This window comes from Sceloporus occidentalis, unplaced genomic scaffold (genome assembly GCF_023333645.1).
Source record: "Sceloporus occidentalis isolate IW3139 unplaced genomic scaffold, rSceOcc1.0.p SCAF_10, whole genome shotgun sequence".
Lineage (NCBI taxonomy): Eukaryota > Metazoa > Chordata > Lepidosauria > Squamata > Phrynosomatidae > Sceloporus > Sceloporus occidentalis.
This window is the reverse complement of record NW_028316990.1, coordinates 24,600,289-24,620,335: the sequence shown is the minus strand read 5'-3', so window position 1 is coordinate 24,620,335 and position 20,047 is coordinate 24,600,289. Positions and strand designations below refer to the sequence as shown.

General features: G+C 42.4%; 1 protein-coding gene across 9 annotated transcripts in view; it reads right to left on the bottom strand.

Moving 5' to 3' along the window:
• RBFOX1 (RNA binding fox-1 homolog 1) overlaps positions 1-20,047 on the bottom strand; it is a 1,300,148-nt gene that overhangs the window by 1,170,307 nt on the left and 109,794 nt on the right. For all 9 annotated transcript variants that reach the window (XR_016282484.1, XM_089540301.1, XM_089540299.1 and 6 more), the window contains exon 2: positions 8,845-8,904. Coding sequence is in view for 8 of the 9 variants with exons in the window: in XM_089540301.1 (XP_089396427.1) it covers positions 8,845-8,904 (60 nt within the window). In the remaining variant the exon portion in view is untranslated. The remainder of the gene's footprint in view (positions 1-8,844; positions 8,905-20,047) is intronic.

Here is a 20,047-nt window from a genome sequence, read left to right as displayed (position 1 = left end):
AGAAATGTGTGAGCTAGAATGTTAATGGAGGCAACTGTCACAGTTGTTTCTAAAGAGATCTCTGGGTCAGTCCCTTTCAGTATAAAAAGAAGGAAGGATGAAGAGAAAATAAAGTCTTCTGGCACCTTTAACTGATGTATTCTAGCATGAGCATCCGTGGGACGCAATCCACACCTTCACATTGCTGGAGAGCAATACTCAAGCGTCAGGTTGCTATGCACAGTTGCAAAGTTGTGGTGGTTGCATTAAAGGTTTATGCAAGCGGGGAAAATGAAAGCATTTGTTGCTGTTGTTACTTGTTGTCAAGTCTACTTTGACGTATGGTGACCCCGTGGATGAAAGACCTCCAAGTCACCTAGCTGCCTTGCTCAGGTCTTGCAGACACAGAGCCATGGTTTCCTTTTGAGTTTGTCCATCTGCAACATCATCTCTTTTCCTACTGCTTTCTAACACACCAAGCATTACACTTCTCCTTCCATATTCACTAGGGTTAGGGGCACAAGACCCCTGTGAATGTGGAAAAAACACAAATAACAAAAACACCATATTTTTACCTGAGAGGACACCTCTCTAGGGATATCTAGGTCCTCCAGGGCAACTCTGCATTCAACGTCCGACAGACACTGACCATAGAACTGCACTGGAGGAGCTACAAATGCCTAGTAGAATGGTATTCTCTCTAGGAATCTCTAGGTCTTTCAGTGCAAGATCTAGTTAAAGTTGGCCATAGAGTTGCACTGGAGGACCAAGATATTCCTAGAGAGAACATATTAATCAAATCCATGAATAAATCAAATCTCCAAATATCAAAGCCGCAAATATAGAGGGATGATTGTATTGTCTTTCCTAGCAAGTCATACCTTCTTGTGATATCTCCCAAGTATGATAATGTCAGTTCAGTCATGAGATAGGCCTGTTACAGACTGCCAAAATAAAGCTGCTTCGGGTCTCTTTGGAGCTATGCTATTTAAATGATGCATGGGTCCTAAGAGTCCGGAGGTCGCGCCAAAGCCACACTCCATTCCTGAGCACTGGAGTGCAGCTTTGGTGCAGCTTCCGGATTCTTAGGATGCATGCATCATTTAAACAGCATACCTCCAAAGAGACCCGAAGCAGCTTTATTTTGGCAGTCTGTAACAGGCCATACTAAATAAAGAAACCAAATAAGAATTGTGAATTATGCTCCCCCCCCCCCATGCAACTTTCCTCCAATCCCTAAATTTCTAGCATTGCAGTAACTTCTAAATGAGCATTTAGAAATAGAGTATCCAAAGGGATCTTGCAACACTTTTGAGCCTAAATGAAAGATAGATGCTGGAAGCATGAGCTTTCATAGACTTTAGCCTCCATGCATCTAAGGAAGTAGGCTCAGGTCTACAAAAGCTCATGCTACCAACTTCTTTCTTTCCATTAGTCTCAAAGGTGCTGCAAGAACCCTTTGCAGATTAATTTTCCAGACTGACATGGCTATGACTTTGAATTTACAAATAAAGTTTAGCCAATGTAAATATTGCATATAGAAGGGTTCTAGGTGTGACCATGTAAATCCACTGGGTGATCTTGGGCAAGTTACACACTCTCAGCTTCAGGGGATGGCAATGGTAAACCCCCTTTGAAGAAATGTCCCACAAAAACCCTGAGGTGGCCTGTGGGTCACCATAAGATCCAAAGGAACAGAACAACAACAATGTATGGACAGTGTTCCAGGTCTCACTCTAGAAAGTACGAGAAAGCTCTAGGCCTCCCCAGATTACGAACCCCAGGATTTCATAGGATGCAGTCGAGGCAGTTAAAGTGGCATCATAGTGCTATATTTGTGCAATGCAAAAGGGCCTTTTCTGGGGAAGGAAAAGGTGGAAACGCATAAAGAGCAAAGCCAGGTAGAGGGAATTATCCTGGATGCTAAAAGGTACATCAGCAGGTACAAATAGGTTGTTGGCACGAAGGGGCAGAGTTCACTTTCGGCAAGGCTGGAATAGCTTTACACCAACCGGAGCCAAAGGCCATCGAGTTTTTAATAAAGCATTTAACTGCTGCAAGACTGACAAAAAGGGGGCAGGGGGATTATCAGTGTTATAAAATGAGTTTGATCCCACTTTAATAGGTTTTTTAAACTAGAGCAGCTGTGCAGGGAAAGATGGAGTTTGGGGGGGAGAAGGAAAAGGAGAGCCTTTCCTTGGTGGCAGGCGAGCAATTTCTCTTTGATCAGAATGCAAGTAAATGCCACTCGCAATACGGAGGACTTCAAACGGCAAGCTCCTGTATTAGATTGGATGTGTGTCTGTATTATGTAAATTGTAATCGCTCATTACCGCCTGTTTCACAAGCCCACCGACTTTGCTCCGGAGCGGCATGAATTCATGATCAGCCGTAATTCACCTCCAGTGTGGCATGAAATAAAAACTGAAGACTGTCTGCAAAATGAAAAAATGGGAATTGATGAAGGATGGCTTAGACTGAAGAGCAAGAGTGGAGTGTCTTGCTTACAGTTGTGACACAAGTCAGTTTTCTTATTTTTTTTCGGGGGGGGGGGGGAATAAAACAACGAACATCTTTCTTGCAACAACAAACACATCCATGATCAGCATAAGAAAAGCGGTGGATTACAAGCCAGTGAAGACGCGCATCCATCCCATTAGCCTTCCTACTAAAACCCATAGCAAATTCACTGTCTTGTTAATATCGGAGCCACCACCGAACTATTGCAAAAGCAGCCTTTCTTGAGTAAACCAGTGGTCTATCCAGTTCCAAGATGGAGAATTGTTGGCCTGCCAGATGTTTTGAACTACAGTTCCCATCAAGCCTTAGTATCAGCCACAATGTCTGTAGAGGGCGGTCCACCCAAATATATTGTAAGACCTTTGAGACTAACCAAAAGAAAGAAGTTTGCAGCAGGAGCTTTCCTAAACTAAAGTCTACTTCCTCACAAAATCCATGGATGCTCAAGTCCCATTATATACAATGGGGTAGTAAAATGATGTTCCTAAATAGCAAAATAAAGGATCACATTTTGGATTTTAAAAGAAATATTTCCAAGCCATGGACGGTTGAATCTGTAGATGCAGAACCCATAGATATGGAGGACCAATTGAACAAGGGGTAAAAGAAGTCACTATTCTAAAATGAGTTTGAGCCCACTTTGGTGGGGTTTTTAAAGCATCTTTTACTTTCATCTCAAGTGAGCAGGTTTATGAAGTGATTTGAAAACTGGGAAAACTGAAAAGAATGTCCTCAAAATGAAGCAAATAGGAATTCTGACTCATCACTTGTTTAACGGAAAGCAATGGCAGGAGATTGGAGGAGAATCCTGGCTCCTGCTGCGTCTTTCTAGAAGAAATTCCATAAAGAGATCCAAGCCATTATCATCATTCAGCCCTTTTGCATAATTGCTTTTCCCTTGCTTTTCAGGCCGATAACTTTACACATTTCCCCATCCATCACAGACATTGTCAACAGCCTTGGTGAAAGCCGATGTCTGGAAGGCAAAGTAAATTCCCATTTTTGGTCAATATATAGTTACTGCAACCCACTTCTCACCTCTTGAAATGATAACCTCAGAGCCATCTTCGACCGACTCAATTTCCCTCCCTTTCATTCGGAGACTGGATGTTTACCAACATCACACTTAAGGGAGCTACAAAATAATGCACGAGTTGCGACGCAAGCAACGACAAAGGTGCCAATTTCATTAAAAGCCAGATGGAAAATAGAGCGGGGCTGAATCACAGGAATCCCATTATTTTCCTCTTGGTTGGCTGCTCTCTGGAAAGCTGCCTCTTCTCAAATTGCCCTGCAATCTCCTCGCCTCTCCTTTTAGCTTGGCCATCCGATGATCTGCCACTTGTTCATGTCATATCTTGGGGATGGTCTTACCTGAAATCTAGACAATTCAAATATATGGTCTGTAAAAAACAACAACAATCCTTTGGCAGCTGGTGGTTTCTAAGGATGAGCTCCTCCATGGTGAATGTAGCTAACCAGTTTTGTATCTGTAGCTCATCTATGGCTCACCAGTTACCAGCCCCAGGATTCACTGTGGGTCCGGACAGGCCAAAATAAAGCTGCTTCGGGTCACTTTGGAGGTAAGCTGTTTAAACGACGCATGCATCCTAAGAGGCCAGAAGCCATGCTAAAGCCATGCTCCAATCCTAAGGGCTGGAGTGCAGCTTTGGTGCAGCTTCCGGCCTCTTAGGAGGCATGCATCATTTAAACAGCATACCTCCAAAGTGACCAGCTTTATTTTGGCCTGTCTGTTCGGCCGTTGTGTCACTGTGACAGCACCACACAACCTAATGTTAAGGGAGAATTGGGAGGAGGAATTAACTGTTGAGTGGTGAGTTAAAATGCAGGTAAATCCAATTGATTCAATGGTTCTGCTCAAGTTGGGACCAACAGTAAGATTTAGGCAATAGGATGAATGTTCAAATGACACATGCAGTACAGTAGAACAATGACTGGTTAAATCAAACTTGTTCTGTCCACATCTATGTTCCCACATCTAACTATCTTCCCACAGCCAGACACACTGAGGACATCTTCCATCTAGATCTGCCAAATCCTCCAGGAGATCTCCGCAGATGTCACTGCTCTGCATCTGGGTTATGAAAGCATTGTTATTTATTGGTGGTGTTGTGTGCCTTCAAGTTGTTTCTGACTTATGGCAATACTAAGGCTAACCCATCCAGGGGTTTTCTTGGCAAGATTTGCCAAGGGTTGGCATAACACACCTGAAGGTACACCTGAGTGCATGACCAAATGCATATATCATGCACATTCACATCTCATGCAGACCTGAATGCACAGTGGCACTGGATGTGCAGCTCAGCTTCCAAAGCCCTGACTTAAGTGTAGATGCACCAAACGAAACAAAATTGTCCATCCATTTCCAACACAGGCATAAGATACTAGCAGGCTCCTGCCCTGTGCTAAGCTCCCATTTGTTAAATGGGCAGCTTTCTACAACTTTACAAGGGGGGGGGGATTCTTCCTCCCATCTCCAAACACCAGATCAAATCCTTTCTACAGGTAGTTGAGGCAGCATGAAAAGAAGGTTTAACATATTATCTTGTTTACAATCCAGCCTTATGGAATATACACTCCTCAACAACTTTATTTCTGAGCATCTTATTTTCCCCCTTTCTCAAAAATGCAGGGTATATGGGTGTGTGTGTGTGTATTTCATCTAGTGCCTCTGCAAGCAGATTGTCTAGACAGAGCGGTAAGTGCAAATGTTAAGGGATTTATGCTGAATGCCAGCTGCACTTATGTGGCACGCCACAATCCCATGGGGAGAATGAGCAATGCCACCAACATTCAGAATTAGTTGATTCACAAGTCAAATCTGTCATGTCTGTAATTCTTGCATGGCTAATGATGGGAACTAGAGTGCAATGCTTCTTCAGGGGACCATTTGCAAGGAAGGCTATAATGATATGAGGTTGTTGCCTTCAATGGAGTTTATCACACTAGTGAGAGTAAAATAGAGTAAAATGCGATCTAACGCAAAGATAACCAGGAAATGCCCAAAGTTTATCACATGACGTTGCACTTAACGTGAATTAATGTGAAGTTAATTCACAATTAAAGTGGAGGAAACCAGCAATTATTTAAATTTGGAACAAACCAAAACTGTTCTGGACCCCTCCACGAAAATGGAGTTTTGCATATATTCAAGCCCCATTGGCTTGAATATAGGCACATATGCACCTCGGGCATGCACCCCATTATTTCCCCCTCCATTCGCCCCTCGCACATAAGCGAGGGATGCGGTTTCTGAAACCACAAGAACAGAAGGAGGACTGTACACACTTATAATTAGACCTGGAAGGTGAGGATAGGAATTGTTCTGTCTGTGGGTAATTAGTGGCAAAGGAAGGCTCCCAGTTCAGCCCAAAAAACCCAAAGCATCCCCATATTCCCCCAGACCCTGATCATTTCCCCCCAGAGGACAAATGGAGACAACCCAAGAAGACTCCAGAGACCATATTTTTAAGGCTAACCCCCTCCAAAAAACATTGTAATCCAAAATAGCCCCTTCCATTTCAAGTCAGAATACATCTGATCACTTCCAATTGTGGGGAGGATAGAAAGGTACAGCTTGCAAGCATCCGGAAAGGACTCAAAAAATGATCCGTATGTGGTCTTCAGATTGTCTATAGCTGCCCACTCTTGGTTTAGGCCATACTTGGAAAGAGATATTTATTCCATGACTATGACCTATAGTCACAGCTTGGAGCAGTTATTTTTGAGCTCAGTACATTGTGTAATGAAAATCGTAATGGAAACCCAGAGTAGGTCAGCTATCCTATTGAATGGCAGCCACCAGCTCTTACTGTCTAGGCAAATTCTGACTTCAGTTGAAATTTTCCAGCACCCAAATTCCCAGCATTTAATATGAGAATATCAGGGGAAACTACTTTAAGATGGAAAACCGTTGGCATCTTACACTGGTAAAGATAAATGAGATATATAAAAGCTACTGGAAATGCAAACAAGCTATAGGATCCTGGCTGCAACTTTGGTGGACCTGTCGTTATGTTAAGAGATACTGGAAACAAATACTGTACACCAAACAGTTTGTAAAATCCTAGATGTTAAATTCCAAAGGATTCCAGAACTTCATCTGCTCAATGTGGTTAATAAGGTCGATCATATTAAATTTAAGAACAACTGGCGGCAAGCATTATATATGGTCTCTACTGCAAGGATCATATGTGCAAAACACCGGAAAGAGAATTACGTACCAGATCTAGGCATGCAGCTTGTTAAAACACTTGAAATAGTCAAAATCGACAAATTTACACCATTAATGGATGGGAAGTCAGATAATGTCAAATAATGTGAGACTATCCACAGTTAATCCAGACTCAGCGAGTTAAGTAACACTATCCTACATTTCCAAATGTACGAAACATAAAGTGCATTTGAAAGGAAGCCACAGGTTGTTGCATCAAAGCTTCTCTGGTTCTTGTTTTGTAATTCCAGGTTTCCAAACTGCTGATGGTTTGTGAGGGTTTTTCCTCCCTTCCCTAACATAAGCAGATCCACCGCTCTCCCTTATGACAATGTTCTCATCATTTTTTAATTCGTCTCTCCATTGCCTTCTTTTCAACCTTCCTTCATTCTCTTTGTGCATGTGCCAAGACAAGGCAGATCAATATAGGTGTAAGCTACAACTGTCAAGTCTTTAGTATATAACTTTCAAAATGCAAAAAACCTGAACGCATCAGCAACCTGGGGAATGGGGAAGGTAGTGAGAGAAAGAAAGAAAGAAAGAAAGAAAGAAAGAAAGAAAGAGGAGTTTTTAAATATAGAAAGAACCTTCGAAGTGAAGTTTAAGGCTTTCATGGCTGGTATCCATATATTTTTGTGGGTTTTTTGGACTATGTAGCCATGTTCTAGTTTATTCTTCAGAGATGCCATCCACAGATGCTGGCGAAACGTCAGGAATAACCTCTTCTAGAACATGGCCACATTGCCTGAAAAACCCATGAAAATCTATAACCTTCAAAGTGCTAAAGACCACATCAGTGATGTATAATGAAACAACTGGACTCTACTGCACATGCGGAGATCACATCTGCGTGGTGCGAAATGAACGTTTCTTCCACAAATACAAATCAAAGATGTGGTGCCGGAAAGCTATTTGGTGAATTAACCCTCACTGAATCCAACATCTAAGATCTATACATACAGCATTAATTCAAACATGTTATCGGGATAATGGAAAATGTTTTGGAATATATTGTCAATACAAAATGGCACCTTCAGGCTTAAAGGGTATCATACAATCCAGTCACCCTTGCGACTTGGGAGACAAAGTGGAGAACTAAGAAAAAGCTCCAACAAACAGCCCCTCATTTGTACAGTTGTACAGTTTTGTAGGATTTAATCACACAGACCCATTGCAGGTTAATGGAGCAAGAACCAATTTTTGATCCCATGGCAGCCATACAAAGCAAGAAGGAGGAGAAGGAGGAGGAGAAGAAGGACCACCACCACCTCCAAAAGTAGCTTCCAGTTCCAGTTTGGATGCGCTGATGCATATATGTCTCAACATGTATATCTCAATGGGATTTTTTGGGTGGGTTTTTTGGGGCCACATTCTAGAAGAGTTTATTCCTGATGTTTCGCCTGCATCTGTGGCTGACATCTTCAGCATCTGTGGCTGGAGAGAAGATGCATCCAAATTCATTCTCTGAAGATGCCAGCCACAGATGTTGGCAAAACGTCAGGAATAAACTCTTCTCGAACGTGGCCACAGAGCCCGAAAAACCCACAAAAAGCTATGGATGCCGGCCACGAAAGCCTTCGACATCACATATATTTCGACGGTCAGGTGGAGAGGTATACTCTATACAGTTTCCGCAGCCGGAGAACCATGAAGTGGGATACAATCTTCAGAGTTGTAGTCCCCAGAAGTAACATTTCCAGAGTCACCGCTTGGCTCCCTGAAAACATTAAGTTCTCATTGAATCGCTCTGCCTTGCGTCAGACAGAATCCATGCTGACACCTTCAATATGAAGAGGCACAGCAGGTATTCACACACAAGATGGATTTACCCAAGTCCCTAATGAATGCTAGCCCCTGCGCTTAGGAACCATTTCCCTCTGTTTGACAAGCAAATCGCACGCACGCTAATGCCGCACATTCAAGCTTTTTGAGGACATTTAGCAAAAACTCTAATGCATTTATTTCTGAGACGCGCAAAATCTGTCTCTGAGTGTTAAAAGAGAGAAAGAGAGAGATTGGTTTTGATTGATGATCAAAGAATTGCAAACCAAAAAGAACCCCAAAAAAGCAGTTTCAGAATCTAATCCATTCAGCAAAATGTTTCAACTTACTGGACCTTGAGGAGCGTTCCTGGCGCCGGAAGCCAATTCCATTGGCTCAGATTTATAGCCCTAGAATTAAAAGAGAGAGAAAAACAGAGAGAGAGAGAGAGGGTGAGAGAGGGTTGAGTATCTCATATCAAAGGATATTTAATAGTCGGAGTAAAACCAACCCAAAAGTTTTTACAAAACGTTATAAAATTTTATGTAGCAATGCTCCAGCAAGAATTTCTGATCAATGTCACTTGGAATTTGCTTCTGTGAATCCAAAACCAACCAATATGTGGTCGAATAAGATAATAATAATAATAATAATAATAATAATAATAATAATTTTATTTCTATTTTCCCGCCTCTCCCAGGTGGACAAACATTTAACACACCTGTAAATGTGATGTCGAAGGCTTTCCATAGTTTTCCCACTCTCTTCCATGCCAGCATTCTCCGAAGATGCCAGCCACAGATGCTGGCACAACATCAGGAAAAAACTCTTATAGAACATGGCCACATAGCCCAAAAACCCCACAAAAAACTACACCTGTAAATGTTTGCTTCTTCAAATATTGAGATCCCTAAACATTTAGCAATAGGTGGGGTATACATTTCATTACAGTACAATCCCCTTGCCCATGGGACCAGTATCCATGGTTTCACATACCCATGCATATGTTATCTCTATGCATTTTATAGGTCCTGCAGAGCAATTCTATGGAGGTTGACCATAGAGTCACACTGGAGGACCTAGAAATGTCTAGAGGGGCGTTCTCACTTGGAACTGACAACTCTATGGTCAGCTTCCAACAGAAGTCATTCATTTTGATAGGAATGCATCTGAGGAAGTAGACTTAAGTCTAGGAAAGCTCATGCTGCCAACTTCTTTCTTTAGTTAGTCTGAAAGGTGCTACAAGATCTCTCTACATAGTGTTATAAAGAGTAACACAGTTGTATCTTTAAATTCATTTCAATAGGGTTCAGTATTATCAACCATAGTAAATCCAGGAACGTATCCCCTATGGATACAGGAGTTGTACTGTATACATAAATCAAACGTATCCTCAACAAAAGCAGTCGATTCACTGCCCTTTATAGCTTTGGGAACTGGGACCACTTGCTGCCACTGCCATTAAATTCTGGAATCCAGTTCTTGAGAACTTTGTCGAAATTCGGACGTTCGGATAGAAACTCCCTAAAAATCTAACACCAAGAAATCTCTATCCCCGTGAAGTATGGGTTGCTCCCACTATATATGCCTTTTGCTGGTCATTGAAGGTATTTCTATTCTCCCAAGCTACCGTCAGCTAAGCATCTGCTTTACTTAAGGGACGTTTCCTCTGTTGCCTTTGCCCTTGTGTTATTACCTCCGCATTTGGATTGTGTTCCTCACTGGGTTTCCAGTTTTATGTTGCATTGTTTTAAATTGTTGTGAGACACAGAGAGGTGTATTAGTGCAAGTAATAGATGAGGTATAAATTCTTGTATCGATAAATCAAGTGAATAAATTGGGGGGCTGGTCCCATAGACCGGAACCTGATATATCTTTTCTCATAACAGCACTGCAATGCATTGGCAAAACAACGTCACCAAGTAAATAGTGGGCTATAAACAGTATACAACATACTCTTACCCTCTAACAGAGGAAATAAATTTAGGTGGCTTTTTGTTCCTAGATTCTACAAATCAGTGTATCCCTAAGGCTAAGGGATCAATGGGAGTGGGCTCCATATTGCCCTCTTTCAAATCGCGCCCCTTGCCAGCCATTTATTCAACTGTCTGCACCATCTATTACTATGTAAATTGTTGTACACTGCAAAGGGAGAAAGAAGTAGTGACTAATCTCCTTCCAGAAAGTCATAAAATAAAGAAATCAATTTCAAGGGCAATTTAGCCTAACTAATACCTGCTACTACCCTTTGTCTAATCCAAAGGCCCTTCAGAAAATCCACCGCCAGAGTAACAACATATGCTGGATGGACATAGGCTTTGCTTATGAATCAGTTTGCTGGGATCTTGCTGGGGAAGTGATGTCTTTGCAAGTGGATTACTTCTGTGGGAGTTACAAGTGAGCAATGCCATAGCATCTGTCTCCAGTAAAGGGCAAGGAAACTGGCAAAGTGAATGATGCACAATAGGACTGATGCAATAATGAGACCAGTGCGCATTGGGACAGAGGAACATTGGCCCCATTGTTCACTGGTGAGTATTGAGCATTTCTGATGCACATCAGGTGTCCCTTTTCTGTTCCAGCACTTCCTAGCCAATGGCCATGTGCATATTGTACATTGTGCCACAGCGCATGAGTCACTCCACCATTGCAAAATGGATGCCCATATGTTATATCCTCACAGCCCCTACGTAGATATGGATGTCACAAACTAATTCAACTAAATTTTGTGCACACATAGGTACATTTACAAAGAGAATAGGTACATTTACAAAGAGATAAGTCCCAAGCAGAATGCTCACCATCATATTGAAAGGAAGGAAGGAAGGAAGGAAGGAAGGAAGGAAGGAAGGAAGGAAAGAAGGAAGGAAGGACGGACCATTGAACTTCAGAGAAGACACACATACATGCCCACTTTTTCTTTTTAAAGCACATTGCCTTCTAGACAACAAATGCCCTGGACTAAGGAGAAATCCCACCATTAAAATATTGCAGGCAAATTCACAAAAATATTGTCAACAAATGAATACAACAAAGAAAGAAGCAATTGGACACCTTCAGGCCAAACTCAGCTGAACAAATAACAAGAAGAGAAGAATTTGGTGACAAGTAATGTCCACAACATACGCCAGCTTCCAGCAAAATGGCACTTAAAGTATTGTGTTTGTTGCCGTCGGCATAATATAAAAGTGCTGTATCTCTTTAGAAATAAATTAGAAATAATAATAATAAAAAGGAGCACCCTAAAAAATAAATAGCATGAGAGTTATTTTAAAGTTATTTTATTTGAAGGTGGCAAGGGAGCAGTCAGTTTCTAAAAGCCTGTTTTGGCATCATATGCATTTATAAGAATGTGGGAATAGACGTTCAAAGTGCATGTTTGTTTCAATGCAAATTTTGGACAGATTTTTTTTAAAAAACAAATTAATACAGCAGGAATGGGATGGGATCAAGTTAAAAATGAACACATTTGGTAGGAATGGAACTAGCTGGATCCCTCCATCACTAGTGTTGGATGACATCCATCAAGTTGCACAAGAAGTAAAGCAAAGATTAGAGAGGAACGAGTGTGATAGCGAAGGAAAGCTGTTGTTCAACAGAAAGCCAAAACCTGTTAATGGATTATAAAGGCCAGCTTGAAAAATAAATGTCATACTAAAGGTCAAGTGAAAGATTGTTTAAACTGAGAAAACAGAGCAAAGAACGGGTGCCTTGACTAGTACCTTTCCTTCACTTTCAGCTCCTCATTGAAACTTCAAGATCAATCCATCTCTGAAGAGTTGGGATTCTTTCGATACGTAAAGCTCCATTCTGGAGACTAAGGCCCTATACAGACTGGCCCGAAAGGTAGGTCTGTGGGCAGTCAGGGCACAGCATCCTGATGACGCATGCCCTGACTCCGCCCCTGGGCGCCATGATGCCACACGCCATTCCAGATGGCATGCAGCATCATGGTGCACCTTTGCGCCATACAGCCGTGCTGCCCTTTGGAATTGGAATTTGGAGTCCTGGGAACTGTAGAATTTAAAGATATTGCCATGTTAGCCTGTAGAATATATATAGAGAGAGAGATTTTGTAGCACCTTTGAAAGACGTTTGCGGCATGAACTTTCATAGGCTTTAGTCTACTTCTTCAGATGCTTACAGTGGAGTGGAAGCCAGGGACAGACAGGAGTGCAGGAGTATTTATGATTTATTGTGGCACCAGAGCTCTCTGACAAAGAAGGCTAAATGTCTCCCCAAACTACAGTTCCCCAAATTTCCTAGCACTGAGCCAGGGCAGTTAAAGCGGTCTCAGACCATGCGTTTTTGTATCCTAGTGGTTTTCTATGGCTGAACGGGGATTCAAACCCTGATCTGAAGGAATACCATGCAGAAGATAAGGTGAGCTTGTCCTCTGCTGCTCCAAATGTGAACCAATAGATTCAAATTACTAGCAAAGAGATCCTAGACCTTAACTATATTCCAGTGTTTTACTGATGGACTCCTTCCAATGCTGAAAATATTCTCTCCTCACAAAGAGGTTTTGGTAGCTAAGCTTTGCTTAGCCGAAACGTTTACTATTCTCTGCATGACGCTGTACACTTTCGAACATCTGTCCTTCCCTGCCAGCTTGTTAGCTTCCATTTAACGCCACACGACTGCTGCCATTTTAAGGACGGAGGTGACACTAATATTCCAACCCTTGCCAGATGCCTTCTGCTCCCTGGTCTTTGGCTCTTAAATCCTTTTCGATATTACAGTGAAAATGTAATGACCGAACACTGTGCAACTGAACTGGCTGACTCTGCAAAACATCCGCTGGAAGATTTCAAGTCTCCAAACTAGAGCAATAGAATCATAGAGACCCCAAGGGGCATCCAGTCCAACCCCATTCTGCCATGCAGGAACTCTCAATCAAAGCATCCCCGACAGATGGCCATCCAGCCTCTGCTTAAAGACCTCCAAGGAAGGAGACTCCACTACACTCCGAGATCCTCAAAACCAGTGTTGTGTGTCCTGGGAAGAAGGGCTACTATCATTTATCATGCAAAGTTGGTTTAGGACATCTGTGTCTAGCAGTGCCTGAATCCTATAGAAGCCCCATAGAATGGGTCTTCTATACTTCACTTGATTCAGTGGGACTGCTCCAAATACCACTAAGATTTAAGGTGTGATATAGATTTTGGTAAGGAAGCCCCAGCCCTGGCTGTTTCTGCAGTGTGTTTTGGACCTGAGCAAATCACACTCTCTCAGCCTCAGCAGAAGGCAAAAGCAGGCCTCCTCTGAACAAACCCTGCCAAGGAAACCTTACAATAGTTTTGCCTTAGGGCTGTCCTAAGCTGGAATTGACTTGAGGGAATGCAACAAGTCATCTCTGTTCTGTTGCATATGAACTTCCATTTTCTTTTCTCCCAGGATCCACTACCTTCCCTTTGAGTCCATCTCCGCTCCTTCCATCGCGTTATACTGCTGGGTGCCTTCCAATCCCCTTCCATCCATCATTCTGTCTGCAGATTGTCATCAATGCTCTTAAAATCCCCCCATTATCCCTCTAAGTAGTATATAATGGGCTGATCAACCCTCCCGTTCGGAACATCGATTCCAGACATGCCAAGGAAGTTTCCAATAAACAAGCCCCTTACAATGTCCAGAGGGGCAAACAGAAGGTCATTTAGAGCTTCATTTGTTCAATAAAACAAACCCAGATTGACTTCCAGTCCAACAAATGGGAATTAGTGTATATCTCCGTATCTTCCCCTCGCTCCCCCGCCCGACCGCAACAGTTTTGTTTGTTGCAAGCGCCCTTGCATCTATCCGTCTGTGGAATTCAATTCTGTGTACACATGGAAGCAGGGAGGGTAAAGTTTTAGCGTTTCCACCGAAAGAGGAGAAAAGGATTGATTTTTCTGGAAGAATGGAGAAGGATGGAGGAAACACAAAGGCCAGCTAAGGATAAGGATTTTCCAAAGAAAAAATAGTACAATGTGAAGTCGAAGGTTTCAGTCATTTTCTGAAGATGCCAGCCACAGATGCAGGCGAAACGTCAGGAAGAAATTGTTCTAGAACATGGCCACATCACCCAAAAATCCCACAACAAACTAAAAATAGTCCAGTTGCTGAGACTTTGGTTGCAACCAGCCATTTAGATTTGGTGTGTAGGGATGGAGACAATCTTTAAAATCTATTATGATATCAGACCCGGTCACAATGATAAGCATCTTGGGTCCCAAACACACTGCAAAAATGATCTAGTTTTGAGTCCGCTTTAACTGCCCTGGCTGAGTATTAGGAAATCCTGGGAATTACAGTTTACTGTGGCACCAGAGAAGGCTCAGTGTCTCACAAAGCTACAGGGCAGTTAAAGTGGTCTCAAACTAGATTATTTCTGCAGTACATTATGGACCTTAGTGGCTTGTCCTTTGCAATACATTCAATATAGAGCTGCCTTTGAAGAGTGTTCAGAAACTTAAGCTGGTCCAAATGGCTGTAACCAGATTGTTAATGGAGTTGGCTACATGGAGCATGGAGAGATGGTGTAGTCTAATGGTTTGGGTGTTGGACTCGGACTCTAAGAGATCAGGGTTCAAATCCCTGCTTGGCCATAGAAACCTACTGGGTAACCTTGAGCAAGTCTCACCCTTGGAGGAAGGCAATGATGACCCCTCTCTAAGCAAATCTTGCCAAGAAAACTCTGTGATAGGATCACTATAAGTCAGAAACAACTTGGAGGCACACAACAACAAAACCAGAAGCACATATCTTTCTCATTGCAAAAGCTGCACTGGTGGCTCATAACAGGAATCTGCAGAAAATCAACTGTTTCTATGCAAAGTAAAAATGCTGTTGTTCTTGCTGGTGTTGTGTGCCTTCAAGTTGTTCCCAGCATATGGTGACCCTATCATGGCATTTTCTTGGCAAGAGTTGTTCAGAGGAGGCTTGCCTTGGCCTTCCTCTGAGGCTCAGAGAGTGCAACTTGCCCATGGTCATCCAGTAGCTTTCCCTGGCTGAGTGTGGATTCGAACCCTAGTCTCCAGAGTTGTAGTCTGAACCCAAACCACTATACTACGCTGGCTGTCATGCAAAAAATAACCATGTGCAAATTTTGCACAAAGTCGGAGATGGGCAAGGCAAAAGACCTGCATTCCAACATTATGGGAGTCATATGTAGGATACCTAGATCTTTATGGCCAACCATCCATAACGACACAGTACCTACTATGGGTTACTGGGAAGGGATGCTTGTGAAAAGACTATCCTTCACACTTTATGATGTGGCTGGAGGGGAGGAATAGAAGAGTTGCTTCACTCCTTCCCCTAAGATGGAAGCATTTGCCCTAATCTGTCAAGTTTCTGGCCAATGTTTTTAGCAAAACTCAACAAGAATGGCGTAAAGGACAGACCTTTTCATTTTCAGCGAAATCCAAAGGGATCTAATGAGATTTAATGAGATGAGTTGACAGGGTGCCAATGTGTCAGTGGAATGCCCCAACATCTTAAGACATGCTTTCTCATTCAGATGACAAAAACTGTGACTATTCTGTACATCTCTATAGTAGTTATCTGCATGGAAAGAGTACATGCATCCCAAGCCCACTATCTCTTGGAGCCCCAGTTCATTTGTCTCCAGAAAGACAAGCAGCAATAAACGTTGTGTTAAAACAACCGAGAAAGAGTACAAGAATTCCGCCTCAATATTTCAGATGACAGAGGAGACTCTGGCTTTTGCAAAGAAGTCGGATGAAAACGAATGAAAGTAGTGAACAAGTTTAATATTTCAGTAGCATTAAATTATCTATCGCCGGCTCTTTGCTTCTACATACAGTCTTATTTTTAAAACGTTTGTGTTCTTCTCATCCCTGCTTAATGCAGCTTTGCCATGTTTGAGATCTCCTCCTTCCTTTATTCTTCAGCGCTAAGTGGAATTCTTTGCATTTCCAAAGGGAAGCAGAGTAAGGAGATCAAATTGTGCTCTGAGACGGAAGACATTTGGAGTCAGACTTGGTCTACTTAGGCAGATTTGTCTTGACAGATATGAGGAAGGAGACCAGATCTATGAAGGTTTATGCTACAACTTCTTTTGCACAGTCAGTCTCAAAGGAGCCTTGAGGTGCTCAAAGGTGTTATAAGATCCTTAGAGACCAAGGCCTCATTCCAACTTACAGAGAAATCAGTGTGCGATCCAAATTGATGGATCGATTCGACAGCGGAGCGTGGTTCCCACTAGATTTGCACCAATTGCATTTTTTCCCTCTAAAATAATCCACTTGTGGTTCACATTAATGTATGAATCAATTCAAACTGGACCTGCTCCAGACGGCCAAAGGGCAAATTTAAATCAATTCCCATCCACATCTGGTTCACACATGCGCAGAATCGATTTATCGAAAAAGACACGGAAAAAATCAGCCTCAAAAAAATGTGGGTTAAATGGGTCTGGTGCATGGCCCCCCTCTCCAAATCACTTCAGTGATTCGATTTAAGTGGGAACCAGGGTCATTTGAACCAATTCAAACCAAATTGCGACCCGGTGGGAATAAGGCCCAAGGTTCAGTTCCCAGGTCAACTATGGAAACCGACTGGGTGACCAGTGATCACATGATAGGTTCACCTTAATGTCGCCATAAGTCAGAAACAACTTGAAGGCACAGAGCAACAATAATACTCATCCAGACCATAATCTGGCCTTTGGCAAATCCTTTTCCTTTACTCTGATGCAGCTTGCAGGGTTCTTGCAAAGAAAAGATAAGCCTAGCTAGGCTGTTCTTGTCTCCTTGGAGGCTGGGTGGCATATAGATGTGAGAAATAAATAAGAGACAAAAGAACCAGGTGGTTGGGATATCACCGGGCTCCAGCATCTGCTCTTTCCTTGAATGCCATTTCAACACGCAGAAGTTAAATCACAATAATTTCTTGCCAAGAAAGAGCTGACTTCATTGAGGTAACTATACAAACAAACAGACTGGGTTCATTCTCTCCAAATAGTCAGATGTCAGGAAAATATTTTGAACCCGGTTTTGAAAAGCGAATGCATGTGGCAGCCAGCTCCGTGAAAGCTGCATGCGTTCAATTTTCCCCCGTGTAAATATTGCCCCGGTAGCCAAATGTCATCACTTCCACGGAGACGTAAGCATTGCTGCCAGGCCATGACTGTGCGGAAACCGCAGCATAGGAAGCCATACAAAAATTGTCTTTCTCATCCATCAGATGTGGTTCCAAAGATAGCATCCACTCGGCAACAGAGATGGAAACAACATTTGAAAACATGTAAATAATTTTATTTACAAACCATGGTTTTCAGGTATCGGGAAACCCTGACTAGAAGAATCCTGACATGATGCGAATCTTCACTCAAGACTAATTCGGCACAAAATTTGCACAAAATTGCTTTGTGCACAGAAAAGAACATTTCCATGAAGAAATACAGTGCTCCCGCGTCATATGTGGGAAGCTGCGCGGGAGTGAACAGGGCGCAAGGGGTGGTGCATCCCATTGGAATGAATGGGTCATGCGCCTATGGCGCGCGTGCACCGCTGCACCACCACACTGCCCCATGCACAAGCCCCATTCATTCCAATGGGCTTGAGCATGTGTGGAATTCGGCTTACATGGGGGGGTCCAGAATGGATCCCCTGCATAAGCCAAGGGTGCGTTGTATGATTTTTCTGCACAGACAACGCTTTTTTCTTTATGGAAAACACTGTTTTCTGTGCAAAACTGCAACTTGGAAATTTTGTGCAGAATAAGTCCCCCCAAGTAACCATGGTTTGTGTCGAGACACAAACCCAGGAGATCAATGGTATTTATTTATACGTTGGCTTACCATTCCAGAGTGGAGTCAGTGGGCCTACTCTGGTCAGGACTAACCAAAAGTATTCAAGCCTATATCTTGGTGTCACTGTGTAGAAAAATCTGGAGAGGAACAAATATCAATAGTGGGGAAAATACATCTATTGAGCTTTGTGGAGCCTCCGGGTTTTTCTTTGTGTCATTATAAGATCCACCCAAAACCTTTGTTTGAAAAAGCAATATATTTCACCCTGCCCCAAATCTCCCCAGATAACCACAGTTCAGGATTTACTGTGCATGGAAAATGCAAAAATAATAAAATTAAAACAGAAGGAGGGACATAAAATGGCATTTTCTGTGCAGATGACCTGCGTAGGATATGCAATTTTCTGCACAGAAATATACTATGCTCTCTGAAAAGAACGCATGCCTTTTCCTGCTACAGAATAAGTCCCAAACTGCAAATGATCTTCGAAAACTGTGCCGTTTTTGATTATTTTCTCCCATCTGGGGGGAAAACAGTAAAATAATTCAATCTGCCAGAATGAAATTTACCAAGTTGTACATCTCTAGAAACAATCCACAAAACGAACAGGTTTTCTCAGAGGAAAACAGGAGCGCTTCATAAATCTTGCTGTCTCATACCTAGAAAATGAATTCTTTTCTTTATTTCTTCCCTTTCGTGAACCAAGCCGACACGAATCTGAACAAGAATCATATAACTCTCTCCAGAATGCAGACAGTCTCAGGAGCAAGTCAAGTCTGTGAACAGAGGCTGCACCTCCGCTGCAAAATAATTGCAGTTTGACACCACTTTAACTGGCATTACTCAATGCTATGGCATTGTGGGATTTGTAGTTTTGTGAGATATTTAGCCTTCTATGTCAGAGAGCTCTGGTGCCGCAACAAACTACGAATCCCGCAATTCCATAGGAGGAAGCTGTGACAGTTAAAGCAATGTCAAACGGCATTATTTCTGCAGTACAGATCCATCCAAAGATTTCTCAGACAGGATTCAGAATGGGGAATACTTGCTTAACAGCTCAGGCTCTTGACCCAAAGGCTGCTCCAAGAGCTGTCACCATCTTTTTAGACTCTTCTTGTGTGTAGTTAGTAGCCAGCCATCTAACACAACTCATGGGTAATTACCACAATTAATTAATTTTAATTACCTTAAAGGAACAGCACCTTAAAAACAAGAATCGCAATGCATTCTTAACAACGTGGATCAATTAAAATGATGGTGGCATGCAAGAGAGTTTCGGAGACCCCTGAGTATTGAGAAGGAGAGAAATACGATTTACAGTCAGCCCTCCGTATCCACAGATTTTTTAATCCAAAGATTCAAGCATCCACCGCTTGAAAATATTCCAAAAAGGTATGCATTCCATATTGCAAGCCTTGATTTTCTATTTTATGTAAAGAATGCCATTTTGCTGTGCCATTATATTTAATGGGACTTGAGCATCCATGGATTTTGTGATCCATGGGGGATCTTGGAACCAAACCCCAGTGGATAACAAGGACCCACTATACAAACAATGTCGCTGGTAATCTTGAAAGAAATTGCTTCATTTACTCATGCTTTCCAGAAGAAAAGGGACGTTCTAGGCCAAAGGACAACTCAGGCATCCAAATCCCTACATCGCTCTGTTTCTCAATTGTTATATGCCTTTAGGGCTGCATCTACACTGCAAGATTAATGCAGTTTAACTGTTATGGCTCTGTGCTATGGGATCCTGGGACTTGTAGCTTTGTGGGATATTTGGCCTTCTCTGTCAGAGA